General features: G+C 42.1%; 1 protein-coding gene across 1 annotated transcript; it reads right to left on the bottom strand.

Annotated features, from left to right (window-relative positions):
- Positions 1–907: 907 nt before the first annotated feature.
- On the bottom strand, positions 908–15730 carry DTX3 (deltex E3 ubiquitin ligase 3). The gene is made up of 4 exons (XM_015823981.1): positions 15665–15730; positions 12070–12803; positions 3101–3318; positions 908–1774 (listed from the first exon to the last, which is right to left on the bottom strand). Exons 1-4 carry the CDS (start codon positions 15675–15677, stop codon positions 1699–1701), a joined length of 1041 nt encoding a protein of 346 aa, XP_015679467.1. The 5' UTR covers positions 15678–15730; the 3' UTR covers positions 908–1698.
- Positions 15731–27256: the final 11526 nt, after the last annotated feature.

Here is a 27256-nt window from a genome sequence, read left to right as displayed (position 1 = left end):
TGTGTGTCCAGAATCAAGAAGCTTCTTGTTTATTTTAGTCGATATGTCCAACGTTTCAAGAAAGTTCAACTAAGTTGGCCTTGACAACAGATCCTGAAGAAAAGTAGCACAGGAGTGCATGAGCGAGGCAGGAACGCCTGGGCTCCACAAGTCATCAGTCAAAGTTGGGGATACGTGTACATCTGAACACCAAGTAAGGAACTGTGTACAAAGTCCAAGCCCTGCCTCAGGCTTCAGTAGCCATGCTCTTCACATAAAACACCCTATCTATCTATGGTTCCATTTCCCATTCACTTGACGTTAACCCTAGACACTGTACACTCTAGGCTGCAATGATCTGTGGCATCTGGGGGGGGGAGGTGGTCAATAAAGGCAGAATGGCAGTTGCAACAGTGCAATTGAAGCTCCACCCTTTTTGTACATGTGACAATGTCACATGAATGTTTGAAGGGGTGGGGCTTCAATTGTGCTCCTACAGCTGCCACTTTTGATCTCCTCCCCTTTCACATGCTTCTGCCAGGGATGCTATTCTGCATGTGTTCTTTGCTCCATTATATTCCATTCCTAACAGTCCGATTCCCAAAGTGGTTAGCACTTTGGAAAAAGGAGAAAAGAGCTTGAGGTTGGGGAGGAACTGAAATAAGAGGGCTCACTGGGTTTCAACTATACGTGGGAATCGAGCTCAGAATATGAACCCACCCTTCCGAGAGTGGATCAATAGGGTTGTGCAAAAGGGTTCCACAACTGGAGTTTGAGGACTAGGTTTGACCTCTGCCAGAGATACATTGGGAGAAGCCCTTCCCTCTATTTCCCACCCACCTTTTCTAAATGCATGGTTTTTCAGCACATGAGCAATTTGTCACTCACTCGGACCTAGTCCATTAAGGGCAAATATCATAGGAGCACTCAGAGAGATAGCTATATTTTAATACCAACGAAATACTGGAAGTGAGGCATTCCAAATGCTCTCACAATCCATGTCTTAACTCCAACAGAAAGAACTTTGCTTGAGAGAAAACTCTTGGAAAAAATAGAACGTGGGGAGGTAAATTGGAGAGAAAGGAAGGTTTGGCTCCTCCAACCAATATGAAACTTCTGTTTCATCTTTTTTTTTAAAGAAAAAAAAAAAGGAAAAAAAAGAAATCGCCCTTGGACTTACCACTTGATCACATCTATTTTATCCCCAAGAACCAAAGTATTGAAGTGGTGAATTCTGGGCTTTGCAGCTTCAGATTTTAAATCTTGGTGGTGCATGTATACATTTATCACGCAGTAAAAAAGAAAAAAAAAATCTCCTCTGCATAAGGTAAACTAGCACATTGAAAAGACAGGCTCAGTAGAGGTACCTATGATATGTTTGCTACTCAATGCAGGGAGAGGCCATTTTTGTTTGTTTCTTTTTTCCCCCAAAAGCAAATCATTCAGAACGACGGCCCACTCGAGACAACTATTTTGAACAAGTCCTGAATTCCATCATCTTTCTTTTGCTTCACTCCCTCATGCCTGTCTTTGTTCTCCAGTTCCTCAAACAATCAATTACATATAAAATGTCAATTTCAGCCCCAAAGCTCAAGCTTTGTACTCTGCATTAAGATCACGTGATAGAGAAAGTTGGCTCTGACGGATGACAGAGCTCCCGCCACAAAAGCGGAGTTTGGCAGTAACAAGAAGCCATTCCTGGGCACGTGGCAACAGAGATCAGTCATTGGTGATACCTTTGGCCCGTAGTTCCTCTTGCACCCGAGCAAGATATGTAGGATCTGGGTAGCCAAACCTAGGGGAAATGAAGACAAAGGTTTATGAGCTTACCCTCTTGACCTAAACTCTGGCAGTTTTAAGTTACCCAAAATGGCTTAACTTGGAATTCTCTAAAAACGTCTGGGAAAATTAAGTGGACAACTTCCCTTTATTAAAAATATTTAACTACCTATTGCTGATTCCCCTTCCCTCAAATGGGTGAAGGCTTCTGGATCTGTTCTAGGCTGTGACCCCATTAACCCAAGAGGCACAAAAGACATGACTGGTGTGAAGCAAGTGCATATCCCAAAGCAATTTTCCTTGAAATGATGATTTCTGTGTATGGTGGCTGGCTCCTCTTCTAGGAGGTGTCATCCTGCAGTGGGTTAAGGCTGTCCTAGAGCATTTTCTAGATCAGTGTTTCTCAATCTTTGCAACACTGAGATATGTGGATTTCAATTCCTAGAATTCTTAACAACAGCCAAGCTCTGGATTCTGCTGCATATAGGTTTCACGCCAAATAAACTGATGTGGAAAATTGTTCCCCAAGAAACAGATACCCACAGTCAGAAACGTCTGCAGGCTGACAGAGAAAAAGCTTAGTTGGTGCATTAATCATGTAGCTGGCCTAAGCAAAAAAATAAAATAAAATAAAAGCAGTCTCACTTCATGCAAAAGCTCATAATGCAAGGCTGGCTAACCAAAACTTTCTTCAGCACCAGGCCCCCAATATATATTGACAAAAATCCAATGCAAAGCAAAACAATAAAAAAAACCCCAGAACAATGTAACAATGCTAGGTTAGAACAGATTCTCGTTTCGTTTCAGTCACTAAGGTCAGTTCATAATTTCTCTTAGCCTAATCCATCTCAGAAGGCTGCTGCAAAGATAAATACACAGGCAACAAATTTATATGCAACAATGATCAACTTGAAGCAAAAGCATGCATATATATAAATATGCATGGCAAGTTAAAAATTCCTGACTCTAGCATTTCAAGAAAACACGACACTGGAGCTGTATATCTGAAAAGCTCCTGGTAAGGATAAAATAACCTATTATTTAGAGAGCCAGCGTGAACGTCTATTCTATGAAGTTCTTCTTGGGTATCCAAAGATATCACTTATTTATTTTCAATTTGTAACCTACTAAGATCACATAGCATTCTTGCTCTATTGACTCTGGACTTTATAGCCTGGTACCTTTTAATGCTATTGTTTAGGTTCTTACAGGACCTTCCTGAGTTCCAAGTGGCCTTCAATACTAACCCCTCCCTTTGGCAACCCCCTTGCTTCAAGCCCTCCACCTTTATTTTATTCCCTCCGCTTCACAACCACAGGCACATCACACGGCAAGCCCTTACAGCTGGGGTCCCCCAGTGCAGTTGGTTTTGTGATGGATGTCGTTCCAGGTGATGACATTAGCTCGCCCTGTGGTCATGGAGGTCCCAATGGTGAAGGTGAGCCGTTGATCAAAGGCTTTGCGGAAGAGCGCCAGCACTTTGTTGCCTTCGGGGCAGTCAGGTAAGTAAGCCACACGGGTGGTGCCTGGATAGCGGACGCCAGGATTGGGATGTTCGACCTGCAGGAGAAGGATGAATTCTGAGGAAAAAAAACTTAACTACAAAGAAGAGATGGAGGAGCTGATCCATAGGTTGGGAAGTCAGACAAGGTGCAGGTGAAATCTCCTAGATTAACCCTGAATCAGCCTGCAACAGTTTGTTATAGTTGTGCCTGGCTGATAACAGTTCTTGTTTTCATTGCCATTTCCCCCCACCCTCCCATATACTGCCCTCAAGATATATTGGACCACAATTCCAATTGTTCTCCCAAAGTCAATGCGGACATCCAATTGGGAAAAAATTGGACTACAGCACGCATGTCAAACTGCCGGCCCATGGGCCAGAAGCATCGTACTGAAACAGCGCCCACCCCATTGCTGGCAATGGGGAAAAAGTCGTGATACGCCATGTGACGTCACATGATGTCACGAGTTTGACATGCCTGGACTAGAGGCATCCGAGTCTACAAAAAGGGGAACAGAAACACAAGCTGTTATTAACTCTAATAGCTTTGGTTGAAGAGAGTGAAATATGGGAAGATCTCGCCTCTTTTTAGAAAAAGTGGACTCCAATACAATTATGTATGACTAATTTACAAAAGTGGCTAATTTTAATGATATACAGTTTTCCCCAATAGATCAGTTTTATCTAACTTGGCATTGCAGAAATTTTGAACTACAAATCCTAATATCCCCAAATACTTGACAGAGAGAGGCTAAGATATGTGGTTTAGCAAATGCAAAGATTGGATAAGACTACTAAAGGATATCTAACTAGCTGTTCTGTTTCAAGTCATATATGGAAAAATTCTTCTGATCTTAACTTGAAAGAAATGGAAATATGGATCTTCCATTCTAGCAACAAACAATGGTAGACTTATATGCTACAAGCCATGGATAGACTACAACTTTGTGAATCTGTTGTTTTCACTCATCTGCAAGGTCCACCAGGAAGAATCTAGTGGGGGAAAAAAGAGTCGGGGAACTTGTTTTGAGAACCAGCCTTTCTTCATCTGTGATCCTAAGCCTTACTCATTTCAGCCATGTAATTTAGCTCATAGGAGAATGAATCTAAACACGTTTTAATGTCGCTTTTCTTAACCAACTGGCAATCCAAAAATCTTCCTTATTTAGATCAAAATTCTCCCAGAGATTTTTTACTATAGATGATCATCCTTCCATAGCTGCAGCTACAATATTGTGCCATATTTAAGCTGTTCAAAGATGAGTGGTTAGAAATGGCCACTGAACATTTTATTCTCTTATGTTATTATATCAACTATCTTTTCCCTTTCTATTCCCTGGGAAAATGGCCACGCAGGACTTCTTGGCTCTCCTGTTCACTTTTCCTTCCCCTTTGCATTCTATGTTCTTATCAGGCTGAAAAACCTACAGCTAATCTACAAAAGGCAAACTATTAAAATACCAATGAGGCCATAGGAACAGGGCTTCTCTGAAGTTCCTCCTCCCCCGCCCCAGGGCATTTCCATTTTCTGTTCTTTCTCAAAAGGTATCCTCCTGATAGATTATCTTCCTTTGGTCTGCCTTCTGGTCACTTTGTCAAAAGAGTGGAAAAATACTCTCATTCAAGAATAGGAGGTCTAAGCACCCTGGGTAATCTTCAAAGAACTACCTGAATTCAGAGTTAAATTCAACTTGAATTCAAAGAATAACAAAGAAGATTTAGAAGGCTTTTTTTTTTCACAGTAGGAACAGCTGGGTGATCTTGGCCATCCTGAAAAATAGCAGGTTGGGTATTGGCTACTGTCTAGGTTGGGAAGTTGGAAAACACCCAGGAGATGGTAAGCTGCATCTATACTGCTATCAAGAAAAGAATAGAGGCATGCCCATTTAGTCTTCAAAAACTGGGTCCCATTTATGGGACACTGTCTTTTTCTCCCTGGATGTTTTCATTCTGGTTTTCTTATAAGTGTCACTCAGTCTAATTTCATAATGTTCACGTAACCTGCCCTTACTTACTAAGAGTAAGACAGAGGGCTTATTCTAAGTAACCTATTCAATCAGCTCAACAAGAAAAAAAAAAGCTCAGTGGATGAATTATGCCCTGGGTTATCATTTTCATAGTTTCATCCAAGGCAATAACTAAGTCTGGTCATGTTTCAACTAATGCCCCCTGCATATTCTTGAATATTAATTTTTTGTGGTAGCATATATTCTAAATATAGATACTACCACCCCTTTTTTTTTTTACTAAATTATTGACTCTAAAGGTTTCCTTATCCTCCAGCAGAATTCCATGATGTTTGACAGCAAGAATATTACGGTTTAAGTGGAGGCATTTCTTCTGCAAGTGGATCGTTTGAACTTAGGCCATTCACACAACTTTTTTAAACTGTAGAGAAGGAAGTGCAGATTTCAGGGATCCTTGCAACTAATTTTGCAGGCTCAAGTAGCTTCAGGCTTGAATCGCAAGCTGCCTCACTTTCTGCAATTCCAGGAATTTTAAAAAGCAGTTGGCAATAAGGAATGTAGGCCATTGAGCATTTTTAGTTCCTGGCAGATTTATTTCTTACTTGGAGGTCACACCTTTTCTCCCCAGAGCTGAAGGTGGCAAGCCTGCTGTGTTTTTCCCCTTCTCCCACCCGGCCATTTTGTTCTCACAACTTACCTGCTTTGTGAAGAGGATATGATTGTCCCAAAATCACCTAGGGATTGCTCAGCCTGCGTTTTTTCAGTCCTAATCTGACACAGACATCACTGCCCCACTAACTTTCATAAAAAGCTTTCACACATCTTTTTTTATTTGCACATAGGAGAATCTCCCCCCCCCAACTGCCAACCATAAATTTCCGGCCTCAAAATTGCCTTTTCAATTTGTCTCCTTTTACTTACAGAAGACTCTAAAAGCAACAAGCAAACATCCCATTTCACAAAATGGCACCTTTTATTTCCTGATAAGTAACTACTTTCTCCATTTACTGTCTGCTGATCCTGCTCTCCTTCAAGAAGGGCAAACTGTTCACAAACAAGGAAATATTCTTCCCCACAATTAATGCTTCCTCCACTCTCAGATATGCACCGATTTTCTGAAGAGGTCCAAAAAGTCAGCAAAACCAGGATTAAAAAATTCTACATTTTAAAAAATTAAGGGTATATCAACTAAACATCAGTATTAATAACTGTCATCTATTTGGTAACCTAATCTATGGCATGTTAAATATTGCCATGTGTGAAGGAATCAGATTGTGCATATGACACAGGCCAGGAAGCTATGACACTAGACCAGCCAGTTTTGTCTAGTGCTTAAGGCACCAGGCTACAAACTGGGAGATGGTGAGTTCTAGTCTCATCTTAGCCATGAAACCCAGCTGGGTGATCTTGGGCCAGTCATTCTCTCTCTTAGCCCAACTCACCTCACAGGGCTGTTGTTGCAGGGAAAAATAGGAGGAAGGTGTGTTGGATATGTTCACCACCTTGAGTTAATTGTAAAAACAATAAAAGCAGGATATAAATGAATACAAATAAAACTTAGGTTTTTCTGCCAATTATCATTCTATGGGTCCTCACAAACCTTCATGGATTCTTTTAAGTGACTTCACCTGGGTCTGACAGCAACCCTCCTTGGCTAATCTAAAAAACAAACAAACAGCTAAACAAGATCAGATCTGATTAATTCTGAGATGGGAAACCACAAGGAAATCCCACCACTGTAGGCTAAAGTAGGAAATTGAATAAAAAATGCAGAAAAAAAGAACTTCCATATATGTTGTTGCCAAAAAAAAGTCATGAATCCCCTCTATTTGATGTAATCTGTTACATCACTTTCCACAATTAATGCCTACAGATTTAGAGTCTTCGGGGAGACATGAAAGGATGGCTTAAAGACCTGCTCTTGAATCCTATCATGTTTTAATGCAATCTTATCCAACCCTGCTGCCTTCTCAGTGTGTTGAGATTACAGTACAATTCTTAAAATCCTCAGCCAGCATGGCCAATTGACCACCTCTTTACATGTGTGTCTACTTGGAACAAAACGCCAACCCACTTAATCTGCTTCCTCTTAACAAGATGGCAAGAAGACAGGGCAATCACTGAACTCTATGGGTGAAAAGGAACCTTTGAGGCATCTAGTCCAATTCTCTACCCAGGGCAAAAATCCTCAGACCAAGCCAGTTAAATGGTTTTCCAACCTTTTGCTTGAAAATTTCCAAAGATGGAGTGCTCATGACTCTGGGAGCCAGGCTGTTCAGTTGCTTAACAGTTGATAATAATTAATAGTCAGTCAGGAAATTCCACCATATTTCAAGTTTGGATCTCTCGCTATAAAACCTCCACCCACTGGTTCTTATCTTACCCTCAGATTCTCTGAAAAATAAATCCATACCCTCTACCTTCATGTATTGGAAGACTGTTATTAAGTCTCCCTTTATCCTTCTCTTCTTTAAGCTAAACATACCAAGTTTCTTTAACCATTCTTTAGCCCTCAAGCCACTCACCATCTGTGTCATTCTTTCTGTCCACTTTACATTATCTTGTATTATGATGACCAAAACTAGGCAAAGTATTCCAGATACGGTCTGATCTGTGCAACATAGAGCAGAACTATGACTTCCTATTAGCTCAACATGTTATTTCTGTTTTTGTGGCCCAAGATTGCACTGGCCCTTTTGGTGGATGCAGCACACTGGTGGCTCATGCTTGAATTGTGATGTAACAAGAGACTCGGAACCTTCTCCCAAGCACCACTGCCCAGTCAAGAACTGTATCTTCTATCTGGGCATCTATTTTTTCCCTATCTAAGGGCAGAACCTTAACATTTGTCACCCCTGAATACCATTTTGGATTAGGTCCAATTTTCAAGTCATGAAGGTGATGTATTCACTAAAAGAGGTGGCAACATTAATTTATATGCCTAACAAAACATCCTACTCTAAGATTCAGCCCAATACCATTCCTCAATTCATTCAAGACCCCCCCCCCCAATAAACATTCATCATTTACTCCTATCTTTGGTGTAGGAATAAAATCACTGTAGTTGAGGATATTACAGTGATGGAAACTTGTCCTGACTTGTAAGTCATAATAAATTTCTATGTAGAGCAGGAATTTAAAGTCAACAGACCTGATACTACAGATGGCCTGCCAGCTTTCTTTTGGGGCCCCCCGAGAATTAGGTCAGAGAAGATGAGACTGGATACTTTAGGCTTTTTTGTTTACATGAGACGGAATTGAGTGGTTAAAATGGGTGCTCCTATGCCTTGGAGAGATTTAATGCTCTCATTTCCTCTCTTAAAAACAAATCTTTCTTATCTTCCCAATGGATTGTGGCCATGCCCACTGGTGGCACACAACCCTTGCACTACCAGATAAAATCTGGTGTCATTCTGGTGTAAGGAATGCTGTTATATATGTCCCAACTCCATTTTTGATAGAATTTTCTAGCCATTTGTGACCAGGGCCATTGTGCTCTTCTCTCAATTCTCTTATCATTTGCTTTCTCCAGTTTGGTGCCAACCTGTAAGCCCAATGCTGGGGGACTAGAGGACAGCAGCTCCTAATGCCCTATGCAGCCTTTGACCTCATCTGAAATCCTTTCAGGAAAAAAATAATAACTCAGCCTCAAGTCAGAGCTGCAGCCTGCTGCTTAGAAGAGAAGAGGGTGTCATAAAGAGAGAAAAAGAGGCTGAGTCTTAACTGGTTTTTTGCTGTAGTCCCAACTATCGCTCACTTTAGTTCCAATGTGTCCTCAAACAAATTCCCTAAGAGGGAACACAGTCCTTAAGAGTGAGAAAGAATTCCTGCTTCTGACTGTGGCCTAGCTAGTCACGCATGGGAGCTGAGGGAGATGTAGTCTTATAGCACAGTTGGAAGCTTCTAGATCAGGGAAGATGACCCTGCGAAGACCATTTCCAAGCAACAGAAAGAGGAAAAGAGAAACCCAACTTACTCCTTGTATGCCAGGTGGGAAGACATACTGGATTATGATGGTGCCATATTTCTCATAACCAGGAAGCAGAAGACTTGAGTCCTTGGAGACTAGCATGCGTCCATTCTCCGGCTGGTTCCCTACCAGCTGCCCGTAGAAACGGCCACACATTGGGCAGGCTTTCTTGACTTGCAAGGCCCGGGTGATGCAGTCCTCACAGAAGGAGTGCTTGCATTTCTCCAAAGTTTTAATGTTCTGGATCTCCCCCAAGCAAATGGGGCACTGGCTGTCCTGTTCCTCCTCCCCTCCCCTTGAGCAGCTAGCCATCCCTCCACTGCCACTTACTACTCTTGGCCCGGAGGTCTGCTGCCCTCGGGATATCAAGGCAGTTCCTCGACGGTGGAGCTCTACAGCTCCGTGTTCTCGGTTCTTCTCCATCAAAGCCATGCAGCCCATCAGCTCACTCTGACGCTGAGCCTTCTTCAATTCCTTCTCCGTTTCCTTGAGCAGTGCTTTGAGAGCCTTACGAGCCAGGTAAAGGCCATTGCTTGGTCCATGGGCAGGCATAGTAATCTGCAGCACATAGATCTCGGATGTCTCACCATCAATCAAGACACTGACTTTATTCTCCTCTTTCAATTTGACCAGTTTGGCAGGACTTTCCTTGGTCAGGAAGTCCCAGACGTGCTTATTTACCGTGAGCCTATTTTTAGTGGTGCCTCCACAAGCGGCCATCCTGGATAAAACAAATGATACTGAAAAGAGAAAGAGAAAGAGAGAGAGAGAGAGAGAGAGAGAGAGAGAGAGAGAGAGAGAGAGAGAGAGAGAGAGAGAGAGAGAGAGANTTATCCAACCCTGCTGCCTTCTCAGTGTGTTGAGATTACAGTACAATTCTTAAAATCCTCAGCCAGCATGGCCAATTGACCACCTCTTTACATGTGTGTCTACTTGGAACAAAACGCCAACCCACTTAATCTGCTTCCTCTTAACAAGATGGCAAGAAGACAGGGCAATCACTGAACTCTATGGGTGAAAAGGAACCTTGGAGGCATCTAGTCCAACTCTCTACCCAGGGCAAAAATCCTCAGACCAAGCCAGTTAAATGGTTTTCCAACCTTTTGCTTGAAAATTTCCAAAGATGGAGTGCTCATGACTCTGGGAGCCAGGCTGTTCAGTTGCTTAACAATTGATAATAATTAATAGTCACAGTCAGGAAATTCCACCGTATTTCAAGTTTGGATCTCTCGCTATAAAACCTCCACCAATTGGTTTTTATCTTACCCTCAGATTCTCTGAAAAATAAATCCATACCCTCTAGCCTGTAACATCCCTTCATGTACTGGAAGACTGTTATTAAGACTCCCTTTATCCTTCTCTTCTTTAAGCTAAACATACCAAGTTTCTTTAACCATTCTTTAGCCCTCAAGCCACTCACCATCTGTGTCATTCTTTCTGTCCACTTTACATTATCTTGTATTATGATGACCAAAACTAGACAAAGTATTCCAGATACGGTCTGATTTGTGCAACATAGAGCAGAACTATGACTTCCTATTAGCTCAACATGTTATTTCTGTTTTTGTGGCCCAAGATTGCACTGGCCCTTTTGGTGGATGCAGCACACTGGTGGCTCATGCTTGAATTGTGATGTAACAAGAGACTCTGAACCTTCTCCCAAGCACCACTGCCCAGTCAAGAACTGTCTATCTTCTATCTGGGCATCTATTTTTTTCCTACCTAAGGGCAGAACCTTAACATTTGTCACCCCTGAATACCATTTTGGATTAGGTCCAATTTTCAAGTCATGAAGGTGATGTATTCACTAAAAGAGGTGGCAACATTAATTTATATGCCTAACAAAACATCCTACTCTAAGGTTCAGCCCAATACCATTCCTCAATTCATTCAAGCCCCCCGCCCCAATAAACATTCATCATTTACTCCTATCTTTGGTGTAGGAATAAAATCACTTTAGTTGAGGATATTACAGTGATGGAAACTTGTCCTGACTTGTAAGTCATAATAAATTTCTATGTAGAGCAGGAATTTAAAGTCAACAGACCTGATACTACAGATGGCCTGCCAGCTTTCTTTTGGGCCCCCCCGAGAATTAGGTCAGAGAAGATGAGACTGGATACTTTAGGCTTTTTTGTTTACATGAGACGGAATTGAGTGGTTAAAATGGGTGCTCCTATGCCTTGGAGAGATTTAATGCTCTCATTTCCTCTCTTAAAAACAAATCTTTCTTATCTTCCCAATGGATTGTGGCCATGCCCACTGGTGGCACACAACCCTTGCACTGCCAGATAAAATCTGGTGTCATTCTGGTGTAAGGAATGCTGTTATATATGTCCCAACTCCATTTTTGATAGAATTTTCTAGCCATTTGTGACCAGGGCCATTGTGCTCTTCTCTCAATTCTCTTATCATTTGCTTTCTCCAGTTTGGTGCCAACCTGTAAGCCCAATGCTGGGGGACTAGAGGACAGCAGCTCCTAATGCCCTATGCAGCCTTTGACCTCATCTGAAATCCTTTCAGGAAAAAAATAATAACTCAGCCTCAAGTCAGAGCTGCAGCCTGCTGCTTAGAAGAGAAGAGGGTGTCATAAAGAGAGAAAAAGAGGCTGAGTGTTAACTGGTTTTTTGCTGTAGTCCCAACTATTGCTCACTTTAGTTCCAATGTATCCTCAAACAAATCCCCTAAGAGGGAACACAATCCTTAAGAGTGAGAAAGGATTCCTACTTCTGACTATGGCCTAGCTAGTCATGCATGGGAGCTGAGGGAGATGTAGTCTTAGCACAGCTGGAAGCTTCTAGAACAGGGAAGATGACCCTGCGAAGGCCATTTGCAAGCAACAGAAAGAGGAAAAGTGAAACCCAACTTACTCCTTGTATGCCAGGTGGGAAGACATACTGGATTATGATGGTGCCATATTTCTCATAACCAGGAAGCAGAAGACTTGAGTCCTTGGAGACTAGCATGCGTCCATTCTCAGGCTGGTTCCCTACCAGCTGCCCGTAGAAACGGCCACACATTGGGCAGGCTTTCTTGACTTGCAAGGCCCGGGTGATGCAGTCCTCACAGAAGGAGTGCTTGCATTTCTCCAAAGTTTTAATGTTCTGGATCTCCCCCAAGCAAATGGGGCACTGGCTGTCCTGTTCCTCCTCCCCTCCCCTTGAGCAGCTGGCCATCCCTCCACTGCCACTTACTACTCTTGGCCCGGAGGTCTGCTGCCCTCGGGATATCAAGGCAGTTCCTCGACGGTGGAGCTCTACAGCTCCGTGTTCTCGGCTTTTCTCCATCAAAGCCATGCAGCCCATCAGCTCACTCTGACGCTGAGCCTTCTTCAATTCCTTCTCCGTTTCCTTGAGCAGTGCTTTGAGAGCCTTACGAGCCAGGTAAAGGCCATTGCTTGGTCCATGGGCAGGCATGGTAATCTGCAGCACATAGATCTCGGATGTCTCACCATCAATCAAGACACTGACTTTATTCTCCTCTTTCAACTTGACCAGTTTGGCAGGACTTTCCTTGGTCAGGAAGTCCCAGACGTGCTTATTTACCGTGAGCCTATTTTTAGTGGTGCCTCCACAAGCGGCCATCCTGGATAAAACAAATGATACTGAAAAGAGAAAGAGAAAGAGAGAGAGAGAGAGAGAGAGAGAGAGAGAGAGAGAACAAATGCTGAATCATTTAGAATTCAGACTTAAATTCATACATCCATCCTACATAATCAAGTGTTCATATGCCTCTGTCAAACTCCAAATCCTAAAACACTTGAAGAAACCACAAATCCTGAACCTATACATTCTAGATTGGTTGGTCTACTCTAGATCTTTCATTTTTTTTCCTTCTGGTTAAAATGGTGGAGCTCTAATCTTACCCATTTGAAGAGCCTAGTTTGGCCAAGATTGATTACGATTACATTTTATTATTAAGGTGGGTGAAACAAGACAAAAAGAATAATCTATTTGTTTCAGATCTCTCTGAATTTCTAAGTAGAATAACAAATGGCCAATTATCAACTGCAAGAATGGCCTTTTAAAAATAAACCAGCGGATTGTGTGTATGTGAGAAGAATCCAAATTACCACACTTGCTTTTTGCATTGGAGAGAGGAAAAAGCTGTACTCACACAATTGCTAACGGTGTGAATGTCAGCTTATCTTCTTTGACCCAAGCAGTAAAATTCTTGAGCACAAACTTACTGCATGGCTGGCAAACATGTGGGAGTCTGGATATTGCTAAAGTATCGTTCCTAGTGTTGCTTGTTATTGGTACTCTTGCACAATATAGAATATTTCCTTTCTCATTACTTTACATACTCCTCTGCATATATAAAGACAGAGGATAATTAACAATTGACCAGAAATCTGATTTATACCTGGTCAACCCTAGTTTACCTAGTTCAGTGGCCACTAAAAATAGGAGCTTTCCAATATCTTAGACAAAAATCTCTAGGTTTTTTTTTTTTAAGATTGCCAAAATCCAAACCTGGAATTTTATTTTATTTTTGAATGTGAAGCATGGATGTTACTGAGCTACATCCTCTGACAAGATGGTGGGTTAAGCACAAAGCACTTGCATTTTGCCTGGACTGCCAGAAATTCCTGCACTTGTAAGCAATCAGTGGGAAATATATGAATGATTTAAGTTTAAACCTCAGCTACAAGACAGAAAATGAGTCCATCTCTCACTTCAACTATCACGGTAAAAAAATATTTTCAAATGATGATTAAAGTGTAAACATTGCTGTACAAAAAAAAAAAACCTGACTGTGTTATTCCAAAGCTCCTGAGCTAGTAATTTGCAAGAGACTTTGGGGCCTCTTCGTAGCATGCTGCAAGTAATCAGAGCCCACTAGCAGCCCATGAGGAGTAAAAGGGGAAAAAAAGAATTAAAAGCCTCTGGGGAGGTATAGTCTAAGAGAGGAGCCTGGGGAGATTAATAGATGAAAGTCTAATTGGGCCGAGTAAAAGAGATACAGTAGATGCAACATAATCAGCGGGCTTAGTAAAATCCCAAATGTTTGCTTTTTGGAGACAAGTTCCAAAGAGTTCAGTGAGCTTTACACAATGGTTACTAAGCTTCTATTAAGGGAGTCCTTTTAAAAAAAAACTGATCCTTACACTAAGCATTTACTTTTCAAGCATATGTGTTGGTATTTATTTCTTATTTATTGAATTTATGTGATGCCCATCTCACTATCCAAAGTGACTTTAGGGATTCACTTAAACACCTGAAGTACCAAGTAGCAAAACATGTGCTTTTTTATGGCACATAGATGATGCTGGAATTCACCTCCACTATACCTACAGCTTACATCTCTGATATTTCCTCTTAGTTCCCCATCCAAATGCTCAGCAACCCTGACCCTCTTGAGCTTGCCAGCCTTGCCTAAACAAATTCATGAAAATTCACCCTATTGATGGCACTGAGTTTTTCCAAATAGCTGTTGCTATGAAATGCAGATGGGGAGGTATTCTGTCCTGCTCCTGTATTTCCTTAGAGACACCTGGCTGAGGAAATAAAATACAGTACTAACCTGAGCAGATCACTTATCAGTTTCAACTCTTTTTTTTTTGCTCCTAACATGATACCAAGCTACGCCTTAGCCTGGCAGCTATCTATGCAAGGGCTTTATTACAACCTCCGGGAAACTACCACAAAATGATTGCATGGAGAATGTCAAAGGTTACAATTTGCAGCAGGCATCTTTTGCTTATAATGGCACTAATTCACATAAAACCATTACACCAAGGGGGGATTTTAAATTTGCATTAAAATACTACGTTATTAGTTATACAGGTTCCTCCTCCCTTCCATGGCATTTCCTGTATCTTGGGAACTTCCAAGAACAATTCCCATTCTAACAGTGGCTTTAAGTTATCAAAAGCTCCACCTAGAAATGGCATTAAAAAGCAGCCAGGTGGCTTTTTTCAGACACAAACGGAAATATTGTGCTCCCAAAATACACCACTCGTTAAAAATTGGGAATTCAAACACCCCACCCATCCCAATCCTTATCCAACTGGGAATGGAAAACAATCACATTGTCAGGGCCAGCTATGCGGGGGACGGGGGGGGGGTTGTTTAGGGTCTGTGGAAACGCCAGCTGTCCCCTGTAAAGAAGGGAAAGGGCCAGATGCAAGGCCACAAAGGAGATGCACCAGGCCTCTGGCGGGGAGCTCGTCGTCGCCTTAAATTCCTACCTAGAATTAAGCGGGTGGGCGGGAGCCTTCTCGAGATGAGCGATGATCCCCAGCAATGCAAGAAAGGGACCGGCTTCCTTCCTTCCTTCCTTCCTCCAGTCTCGAGGCGTAAAACGCTCCGGGATGTGGCAAGAAGGCTCACTCTTGGAGGGCAAACCCTTTGCAGCGGGCGGAGCGAGAGGGCGAGCTCTCCCCGCTCTGGCGAGAAAAGGCAACCCAACCCCGCCGCACGTCACCTTTCGAAGGAGCGCGACGCCACCGCAATACCGTACCTGGGGAGCCCATGAGAGAGGCTGGGATCGAAGATCGGCCGGATGTGGGAGTTCAGCTGAGCTGCGAATCAGAAACTGCAAAAGGGAAGAGGAGAAGAGAGGAGGCGGGTTAAATCGAGGCTGTGCGAGGAGGAGGAGGAGGAGGCGCGGGTGGGGGAGTGGGAAGGGAGGAGAGGGCGTGCGTATATTTATAGTTGGCACGGAGGAGCTCTGCTTTGGGAGTCCGGGTGCAAGCCTGCACCCAAAGACTCCTCTTTTCAGCTTTTTCCCCCGAGTTGTGGACTCCTTGGAGTACCCTAGCTGGGTAAATGAAACGTCTGCAAGCAAACCACCAAGCTCAGAGAGCACCAAAGACCCCACGGTTCAATACTGAGTTAGAAATATTGTCTCCGATTGGCATTTTTCCTGAGTTGTGAGCAAAAGAGACTAAGCATTGCCCTAAGGGGGAAAAAGTCCCCCTTTTCCTGTTTCCAGGTAACCCAGTAAATGTTATTGAGTTCAAGGTAACTTGTGCCTAGTAAAAGCTACCTTGCTTAGCATTGAATTGGGCATGCCAAATAGATGGCTTCATTGACCCCTTGGGCTGGATGGATCTGTGGAGAAAGAAGGATTAAAATCAAATCCCAAACACTTTCAGTCTGGTTTTATTCTACTACAATATTTCTCTTCAAGCTCCTCCAGGACGCTATGGAGCTAATAACTAGCATTACAATAAGTACTCTGACTGGAGCCAAGTACTCTTGGCCACCTCTTCCACATCTGTTTTCATTCTGTGTAACCCAAGGCAAGGTTTGTTGCACGTTTTGAATGAAGCAGGACTATGCCAGGAGGTCATGGCTGACTCAAGGTGAATGTGTCGGAATTCATACTAGCCATGACGATGTAGGGCAATACAGCAAGCCAATCACAAAATCAGATATAACGATGATTGAGGGTGAAGGTTTGTTGTCCGAGCTTGTGGGCTGGTTTCCGAACATTTCGTTACCAGGCTAGGTAACATCTTCAACAGAGTTTAGGGGATGTGTCAGTGTTCTTCTGTTTATAAGGGCTTCAGGTGTGGGTGTATCAGGTGAGGGTCTTGTGATGGGTCAGGTATGAATCATCAGTGAAAGGCTTGTGATGGGTCTTGTGATAGGGAGACCTATCACAAGCCTCTCACTGATGACTCATACCTAACCCATCACAAGACCCTCACTTGACACACCCACACCTGAAGCCCTTATAAACAGAACACTGACACTAACATCCCCTAAACCAGACATGTCAAACTCGTGATGTCACGTGACATTGTGCAACGTATTGGGACGGTTTTGCCATTGCTGGCAATGGGGTGGGCGTGGCTTCTGGATGATGCGTCTGGCCTGCGGGCCGGCAATTTGACACCCCTGCCCTAAACTCTGTTGAAGATGTTACCTAGCCTGGTAACGAAATGTTCGGAAACCAACCCACAAGCTCAGAGAACAAACCTTCACCCTCATCCTACGCCCGAGCTACAGATATTTGCCACTATTGCATAATTATGATTTCTTGAATAAGCCATAGTTAGGCTTATTCATTGCATTAAAGCACAAGCCATGATTTACAGATCACAGTGGCTGAGTTCACACCACACCATGCTAAATTAAAACCAAATGGGTGATCTAATTCTAGCATATGTTGACTTTCATGTACCCATGACTCTTCTTTGCAATAAGTGGGCATTTTATGAAGTAATTTACCACAGAAAATCTGTTGTTTTTTTAATTTGGGAATTAAGTAGAAGCTAGCAAATTTGTCCACGATGCCAAATTATTTGGATATTGTATGATTGTTACATTGTAAAGAAACAACAAGGAGCTCCACACAATCTGTTTAAATTGGGGAGTGGCACATGGGATTCAGCATAGGTAATTTACAAAGCAAAAGTAAAACAATGCTTCCTGGGACAATAAACTTTCTAATTATACATAGGTGGATGCTGATGGGCTAAAAGCTAGTCCTGACTGGCCTAAAAAAATCTCAAGAATCAAGGTAGATAACTGGATCAAAAGTTCAAATGAGTGTGTGTACATTATGAGCAGGGCAAATTCCGTGTTTTCATTAGGAAAGCAACTGAAAATATAAAGGTGAAAACAATAATACTATACTGTATACAGTTTTAGTTGCCAGAATTCTAAATTGGGACTGTAGGCCTGGAAATACAATCAGCCAGCTCTCCTTCAAGAAAGGATTGTTAAATTCTTTTTTAAACACTGAAAAAAAAATGCGAAGAAGGCATATTGCTAAGATTTGTTAAACATGCAAAGTGTGGATGGGAACACTTTGCTCCCCCTCACATGAAATTAAAAGCCAGTCAGATAATGATTCAGAAGGGGCAAAACTGGGGAAAGTTAAAGCAAAGTCCTTCAGAGGGAACAGAGGTTTTCAATCCAAATCTTGAATATTAAAAGCATCTTGTGGGCACTCACATAACATTGGTCTCATCAAGGGCTGAGTTGTTCCAGAAATAGTTACTATAGTGGGTGCAACCAGTCACAAGACACCTATTTTTTAGGCTGCAAACTTGACAGTTTGCTCCTTGCTACCCCCGCAGCCTCCAGGGATGTTCCCTAGTGATCCTGATGTAGTATACTTCCCTCCCTCTCTCCTTTTTCTTCCTTAGCACGTGGGCACCCTTCCAAGAAAACACTAGATAGCAGCAAATTTCCATCATTTTAATTTTTAAGAATGCCTATGGGTCCCAGAGCATTCTTATAAAGATAAGCTGGTGCTTTGATTTCCCGAATGCTTTTCCCGCCCAATGGAAAGAATCCTTTAAAAGCTAAGGCAGGGAGGCTAGTGGGATTTGAGACTAGTCTTGGGCGTCACACCAGGATCTCAAATTTTGGGAAATTTTAGTCACCCACCTAGCTTTTTAGGCAAATTCATGAAGAGTTAATTTCTGGTTTCAGTGGTTACCAATCATAATGACTGTGAATGTACTTTATATGTAGCATCAGAGGCAGTGTTGTCTCAATATGCCAGCCGTAATTCGCCCTTATGAGAAGAAACTGCCAAACTGATCGAGCAATAGCTTGCTCTTATGATTTTAATTTGCAAACTGAAACATATAATGCAAACAGAATGTCTCTGTACAAATTCTTTTTCTGCTCTGATGAGGAGCAGAATGGAACGGAAAGCAAAACACAGCATGAAAACCCCCTGCATAGAAATGATTTCTATGGTATTAATGCAACCACATCTCCTTTACTGGGTACCTTGATAGTGGGAAGCAGTAAGGGAATCCAGCCACGTACTATATAGACTCAGAAAAACAATTTGATCTGCTGACATCCTCCCCAGGTTTTCTCTTCATTCCTTTAGTGGGTGTTCTAAAAGATCACACCATGTTATGACCCTCCAGGGAATTTGCTCTTGGCCATAATAGTCTCAAAGCCTTTCCCTGGCTGCCTCATCAATATCACTACCTAGGAAAGTCAACTTCTCAGAATTTATTTTAGAAACTGGATTTGGGCATCTCCAAGTCAAATTAAGGTTGGGTTGCAGGAGGCAAGATGGAACAAGAGTGATTGCTCAATAACAAAGCAACCTACGTGGTGAAATTACATCTCTCTGCAATACAAGCCCTCTGGATGCCTTTGGTCCTTTTATGTTAATGTGAAACAGTGTACTCGGCTTATGTTCAGGAGTGCCTTGACTGTTGTCAAAACCCCGTGTGATATTAAGTCCTGACAAATAGGTTAAAGCAACTTGCTGATTTGTATAGTGATTAAACCCAGCTTCTCTAATTTGGCACCGTTTTGATGTGTTTTACTGTAAAGTCAGTCAGCTCCCCATCAGCATGCCAAGGTAGCTGGGAGGGTGAGAGATTGCAAACCAATATATACATATATATATATATAGCTGGAAGGCACCAAATTTGGGAAAGCTGGTCATAAATAATTAAAGGACTTATACCATAAGCATAATGGAGAATAAAGAGCTTATAAACTATTTTTGGCGGTGTATTATCTAAGAGCGAACTTCTCTTAAATGGTACTGATTATGTTGCCTTCACCTGAAATGGCACCTCCACATAGGTGTTATTTGAGTTATCTGAGAATAACTGTTTTGTCGCCCAGAGATAGTTGTGTTTCAAAGATGGTATTCAGCAGTCCAGACCAATCCAGGATGAGGAAACTTAATTTTAGAGCAGAGAGTGGAAGGCTCTCTTCAAAGATCACTTTTCCACCATTCAGAACTTTTCCAAAGCATCTCCAGCATCCCCTTCACTTTGTATGCTTCAGGGCAGTGAGTCCCATTATACTCTGACAGATGGATTTCACATGGATGTTTGACCAGCAGAGCGCACAGGAGTAGCAGGAAGGTGATGAAGGGTTCTATGAACAGAAAAAGGGAATTCATATCCTAGTTGGTTGCTGGTTTGCACTAAGAAAACATATTTGCCACAGTGAAAACTATCATGGGGCTGATCTTGAAAGTTACAGAGTGCCATGATTGTGTAGCTATATTCCTTGATCTAGAACCCTTCAGGTGCGTTAGCATTCGGAAACTCCAGAAATTCTGGAGGGCAACAGATATACAGATAGTCCTTGACTTACAACAGGTCATTTAGTGGCCATTCAAAGTTACAACAGCACTGAAAAAAGTGACTTATGACCGTTTTTCACACTTATGACCATTGCAGCACTCCCACGGTCACATGATCAAAATTCGGACCCTTGGCAACTGACTCATATTTATGACGGTCGAAGTGTCTCAGAGTCATGTGATCACCTTTTGTGACCTTTTTATAAGCAAGGTCAATTGGGAAGCCAGATTAATTTAACAACCATGTTAATAACAACTGCAGTGATTCACTTAACAACTGTGGCCAGAAAGTCGTAACATGGGGCAAAATTAACTTAACAAAGGTTTCACTTAGCAACAGAAATTTTGAGATCAATTGTGGTCATAAGTCAAGGACTATCTGTATTGGTATATAAGTATAAGGTACATAGTCTGGTATACAGAGCTGCTACCAGCGAAATGGTATGGCAGCCTAAGATAAATAAGGGTTCAAAATAAAACTTTTGAGTCTCTGACTGGCTATATACATTTCACTAAATCGAAACCAAACATAATTTAGTGCAATGTGCAAAGCCAGTGAAAGACTTGGTCTTAACAGCTGAGTACACCCAATATATGTAACCAAGTCAATTAAAAACTCAGAACTGTTTTTTGTACAAAAACAGTTTCAACTGATTAGTGTTCGCTTTGGTAAGTTTTTTGTGGGTCAGCATATTATGTAAATCCAGAAAATGATTAATTCAATAACCCAGGTAAACACTGAGCAAACCCAGTCATTGTGTTGCTTAGACATAGCCAGCATACTTTCTAAATTATGATTTATAATTTAGCAGGTTAAGCACATAGTATTTATTCAGTAGACTACAGTTAAGCAAACCATAGCTTAAGACGACATATAAATCTAGTCTCTCACTAGAGTTCATCTTAAAATGAATCTCAACATGGCTTAAGCAAAGCCTAGAAAATGTTTGGTGGCAGAGCACCTTCTCAATATATGCAGATATGGACATCTATGGGGGCAGATAATGTCATTAGGTAAATGCCAGAACTTACATATAACAGGACACAAGTACATAACTGTGGCACTTACTTGGTGATGTTACCACGCCTGGGCTATCATTTTGGCATAGTTGTGATTTATTTCAATTGTTGCTAAAGTTTGGCATTTCCCAAATATCTTGGGGTAGAATGTACTCTCACCTTATGCAATTAGTTTAGGATGGCAGATCAATGCTTACATTCTTATAAACACTGCAAAAATATTCTAGCAATTGCAAATGTATAATTCATTGTTTGAACACTGATAAGCAGATACTGTATTGTATATGCAGTCATCAACATGGGAATTGATTGCAAAATGTTTTAACAGTTTAACGCAAAGAGGATCAAAACAACATCTTTAAAAGCTAGTAGTAAAAAATTCTACATTCATAGCAGGCATAGGTCAAAAAAGTCAAGATGGTGACTGTGACAGCATAATCAAGCCCCAAATCCCTTTTTACATAGTCTTGTGCATAACATACATAAAGTAGGTGGAGGCTACAACTGTGCAACCATAGCTGCTATTTTGACTATTTTGATTTGCACTGTGGATTCCCCTGATCCATAACATAAGCCCAGCTTCACGAATTTCAACAAAGAGAAACATACCAATTTATCATCTATCAGTTCAACTATCAGTCTTGACTCCTCCTCCATTTCAAACAGGTGAATCACCTTTTATACTTTTGAAAAATGGCATGTATATTTATCCATACAGTATATCCTGACAAATCACAGTTTTAAGAATAGTTGCAAAGGAGCAACACAGATCAAATGAGTAGGAAAAAAAGAAAGAAATGTTTAGCCATAATATTCCTGGGTATCAGGCAAGTTGCCCTCCACAACAGGAGATTCGCACTTCAAGCAGCATTAACATACACACACATACACAATTCAGTAGGATTTCTAAGAACTTGCCTTGGAATGTAAGACACTCAGTAGAATCCAAAATGTAGTTTCTGTAATTCTCAATCAGCATATTTGTACATATCTCTGACTGCACCAATTAATGTACTTAAAAACCAGCTCTATCTATCTAATGATTAGTCCAAAGGGGTAAAGAACAGAACCCAATGTTTATATAAGTGACATTTAAATAGTTCTAGAGGCTGCTGGGTTCCTTAATGAAATCTGAAGTGGAAAAATGTATCTGCATGGTAGGTGCTGATTGTTCCCGTCCTGTCATTGCAGTATGCAGCCACAGGGAAATATTAGATGCTTTTCAGCTCTGATGCAGTGGTAATGAAGTTCCTCAAACCTGGCCTGGATGGGGCATCAAAATGTATGAAAATGAAATATGCTTTAGGCACTTTCGGAGATATCAACATATGTAGCTCTTTATGTGGCACAGAAATTGATGCTAAAATGGCAGAGTAGTTAAAAATAAGATAAACAAAACACAGCCAGCCACAAGCCAGCAGTTCAAAAAATGTAGGTTTTAGTTGGTTCTAACTAACAACACTTTTTATAAGATATATATAACAGGATGTCCTTTCTGATCTGATCATACTTGCTCAAAACCAAATCTCTTCTGGTTTCAGTACAATATACATCCTCTTAAAAATATACAAGATTTTAAACACATTACAACTGCAAATAAATTATCTAGCCCACAAACATGTTAACAGGCTGCCTGTTCATGCACTGTTCATACACTGAATGCCAGTATATAAAATATATTTCTTCCAGTTTAACAAAAGCTTTTTTTGATGGAAAAACATTTCATTTGCCGCAAGAGAATGGGTACTTCCAGAGTTAGTTCTGTGCAAACAACTTTGTACATAGAAAAAGACATAACTTAATCTATTTTATGAATTGCTCAAGAAATGCAACAGCAAACATTTATATAGCAGACCTTTGACTCAAAAGAATCTGGATTGTCTTCCATTTTGGAGCTAGACAAGGTCCCAATTCTCATAGACAGAATTCCTCACCTTGTCATGTACTGAGAGGACAGCCGCTGCATTGTTTTCTTCTCCTGGATAATCCTTTCCCTTGTTGTTGCTACTGGATAGAGGGTACAGGGACAGGCAACAGAGTGGGTGACAAAACATGGTTTGCCAACCGAGTTCTCTCCATACAGAGCTTTCACTAGAGATCAAACTATTTTTCTTTGGTGCGGTAGATTTAGGTGCCCTATACTACAATTCCATCTCAGGTGACTGGGTTTGTGGTATTTGCAGTCAAACATTTGAAGGGTATAAAGTTGCCTGTCCCTAGAACAATGCAGTGTCCACTTGTGGAACTAACCCACACAAATGAAAACACAGCCATCAGTTATTTCGATGGGAGAGATCCTTTAAAAATAAAGCAGCTTACACAGTCACCTGCATTTGGCAAAGTATCCAGTGTAACAACCCTGCTTCTAAAGCCTTCCACCTTCCAGTTCAACTCCACCCCAAGGAAATTTGACAGTGACCAAACGTACAGCTTCTGCTCAGCTACAAAAGGCATGCATCCCTACGTGACAAATGCAACCTCAACCCCAACGGCAAACCCAGTGCCTGTCTACAGTATTTCCTCAAATCATCAAGATGGAGGGAGGGGAGGGTGAGGTGATAACTCTCCAGAATTCAGTACCCTTTTGTGAGCACACTACAGGCAGCCTTTCAGACATGCTTTAACAAATGCGGCCCAGTCAGTGAGAAAGTCCTCAGCTTGGAAATGCCATCTGTTTGTCAAGGCAGAAAAAGAAAATTCAGCAGGCATCTCTTTGCTTACTCTGGCTAGAGCTGACCTCTACTCTTATAATCGTTAAGCTTACACAAGCTCTGCTCACTACTGGACCCTTAACTAAAAAACAGTGTGACCTTGGGCCTTTACATTTCAAGGAATCTCACCTGTATAATAATAATAATAATAATAATAATAATAATAATAATAATAATAATAATAATAATAATAATAATAATAATAATAATAATAATAATAATAATAATAATAATAATATCATCATCATCTTTCAGGTCTCATCCCTGGAAGAGAGGAGGAAGGCAAGCTTTTGCATGGCATGGAACTTGTTACTGTGAGGTCGCGAATTAACACAATAGTTGTAGGGAGGTAGAAAAAGCAGCTCTGAAGTACAGCCACTTGAAAAGCAAGCTGATAGTTCTTTTTTTAAAAAAAAAATCTCTTCCCCCCCCCCCGCCAATTTGGGGGGGAAAGCTGTCAGTTGCAATAAAGGAGAATGTGTGTGTATATGTATATATGTGTATATGTATACATGTATATGTGTGTGTGTGTATGTGTATGTGTATGTGTATATGTATGTACGTATGTCAATGTTGAACATTGGTGGTCTCTGAGCTTGGCTGTCATTTTACAGGCATTTCAGTAACTTTTTCCGCTGCATTCAATGCCTAGAAAGATTACACGGTGTAGGAATGAAACATTCTACAAAATAAAAGCCAAGCTCAGAGACATCACAAGCAAACAAAACTGCCAGGTTTTTACACAGCTATTCACTAGCAGGAATGAAAGACTAGGCCCAATAGCCTTGGAGTCACAACGAGAGATGTGGAACAAAGAGAGAAGGAGGGGGCTTGGGATGAGAAACAATGGCTTGAGGAAAAAGGGCCCTCTGGGAGAGAAAAGCTGTCAAATTTCTTTGCAAGCTTCCTGATCCCAGTCACATCTGTATTCTCCTCCTCTCCCACATATCCCAGAGATACCCGCCAAAATCCCAACCCCCATTTTCTAGTACTTCTCCACCACCTTCAAGAGCCTCATATGATGCATAGCAGCGGAGGGTGAAAATTTTCTCCCATCCTTTATCCAAGGAGAGAAAAGGTATGCACTTAAGTTCATGCTTGCTTGACCAATAATGCTGCAAAAAAATAATCCCTCTGCCACCCTGAGAGAGAGGGGAGCGACCTTTGCTCACCTGCCAGCTCGCCTGCATTATTTTAGGAGGCTTGACAGGTAGATACATAGACAACTCTGTGGGTAAACTGTTACCTAAAATACCCCCGGTGTGTATATGGTGTCTGTTGCACGCATTTCTCCTAAAAGTCCTCCCCCACTAAAAGAAGCTATCACGCTCCCCCTCCTTTAACACATAAACCATCCTTTAGGCAACACCCCTGCTGCAAAGCCAGCTGACAACACACAAAGAAGGGACTCACTGCTGCAGCTGCTGTGGCGGTTGCCTGAATATGCAGATGGTCTCTGATCAAAATGCGCCACATTAGGAATGATGATGATCACCCTTTAAAAAAATAAAAATAAATAAAAATAAAAAGGAAAAGGCGAGCCATCCGGCCAACCGAACCAGAAAGCGCGCTGGAGCAAAGCCCACCACCCTCTTTTGCTCGCGCCCCATTTCCCTCCCCTCCCCCACGCTCCCAGACTTTTAGTAAAGGCACCCCTATTTTGCAATCGGCGCTCCCCAGCTCAGCAACCCACCATAGCGGAACATCCAAGGATGGCAGGAACGGTCCGTCCATCGAAGCTGCAGCTGCTGCGTGCAAAGACGACGTTGGAAAAAGGGGTGGAAGACGGGATGGCGGGGGGGGGGGGAAGGTAGGCGACAACCAGGATGGCGAGGCTCGAGAAAACGGGGCTGACGAGGCGACTTATGGCGCGTCCGAGAACGCGTGCCGGTGCCGCCGCCGCTCTGCTCAAGGTCTCCCTCCCTGCCGAGTAGCGGCAGCGGCAGCAGCAGCCATCGCCGGACGCGTCACGTGGCGCCGCTTGTTGCTGGAATGATGGCCATAGCCATAGCAACCACGCACCGGGATGGCGGAGGAGGGAGCGCTGCCTGGGCGCGGAATGTTGTAGGCGACCGGCGGCTTCGGCTTTTCCCTTTGCGCAAAGAAGAGGCAGCGGCCGCCCCGACCGAGCTCCTCCCGCGTTCTGCTCGGTTGCCATTCGAGAGGCTGGCGGGATATAAAAACCAAGTAAGGTTCAGCTCTCGGCGGCTGTTCCCGCGTTAAGTCCCTTCCCGTTCAGGTTCTCTTCCCCCGCTTGCTTGAAAGTGAATGAATTGGTGTGGCTTGGTGTGGCTTAGTAGGTCAAGTGCAATGAAGTTCCAGTGGTGTTTGGCTGGGATTCACGTTTTACAGCTAAGCGGCGCAGGCCTCCCTTTAGACTAGAGACCTGTGCTGGGGGACTCAGAAACCGGTCGCATTCTAGGCCGTGTCGTTTGGGCTTTATGGATTGCTAAAATGGTTGGAGCCTTAAGAACAGCCAGAGTCTTCACGTACATTAATTAGATCCAGAAACCCCCTTTTCCCTCCCAAACGGGATGACCTTGGTAACTGGAATAATTAAATTCCCTATAAAACAGGAAGCAGAGAGATAGATGGTGGGCAGGCAGATAGAACAAGGTTTTCCAATTGGCAAACAAAATGCTCATTTATAGTTATTTTAACTGCAGGGATCTTTATCTGTAATAAAGATGTAAATGTACACGTTCAGGATTGAGATCATTATTCACCCCCCCCCCAGTCCCCCCAAGGTCCAGTTGGTAGACTGCACACAATAGAAATCTTACAAGACCGAAGTTGACTCCTTCCATAATGGAAGATTATTAGTATTATTTCCCTATTGAAGATGTGGACCACAGCAGCTTATTCAGGGCTGGGTAGCAACTCCTAGGATGGAGCAAGATTCAAATAGCTGATGGGGTGGGGAATTATGCTCCATTTTATCACACCATTTCTCATGCTTACAATAAACATTCAAGAACTAAAAAGATGGGCTATAATTCTATCCCAAGGAAATTCAGGTAGTGTGTTCATAAAGCTCCATAGAAGAACAATTTTGCAAAGATCCCAGGGCAACAAATACTTATTAAAATAAACATTTATTTATTATTTATTTATTATTCGAATTTATATCCCGCCCTTCTCCTTGCGGACTCAGGGCGGCTGACAATCGATTAAAAACACCAATAACAATTACAAAATTAAAATTAATTAAAATGAAATATTTAAATTGTCTGATTAAAATATGATTAAAAACCCCTCTAAAAACCCCTCTTAAAAATTGCCCTAGGCCAGT

This window comes from Protobothrops mucrosquamatus, unplaced genomic scaffold (assembly GCF_001527695.2).
Source record: "Protobothrops mucrosquamatus isolate PMUCROS unplaced genomic scaffold, P.Mucros_1.0 scaffold2064, whole genome shotgun sequence".
Classification (NCBI taxonomy): Eukaryota; Metazoa; Chordata; class Lepidosauria; order Squamata; family Viperidae; genus Protobothrops; species Protobothrops mucrosquamatus.
The sequence above is the reverse complement of the archived record's forward strand: the minus strand, read 5'-3'. Positions and strand labels throughout refer to the sequence as shown.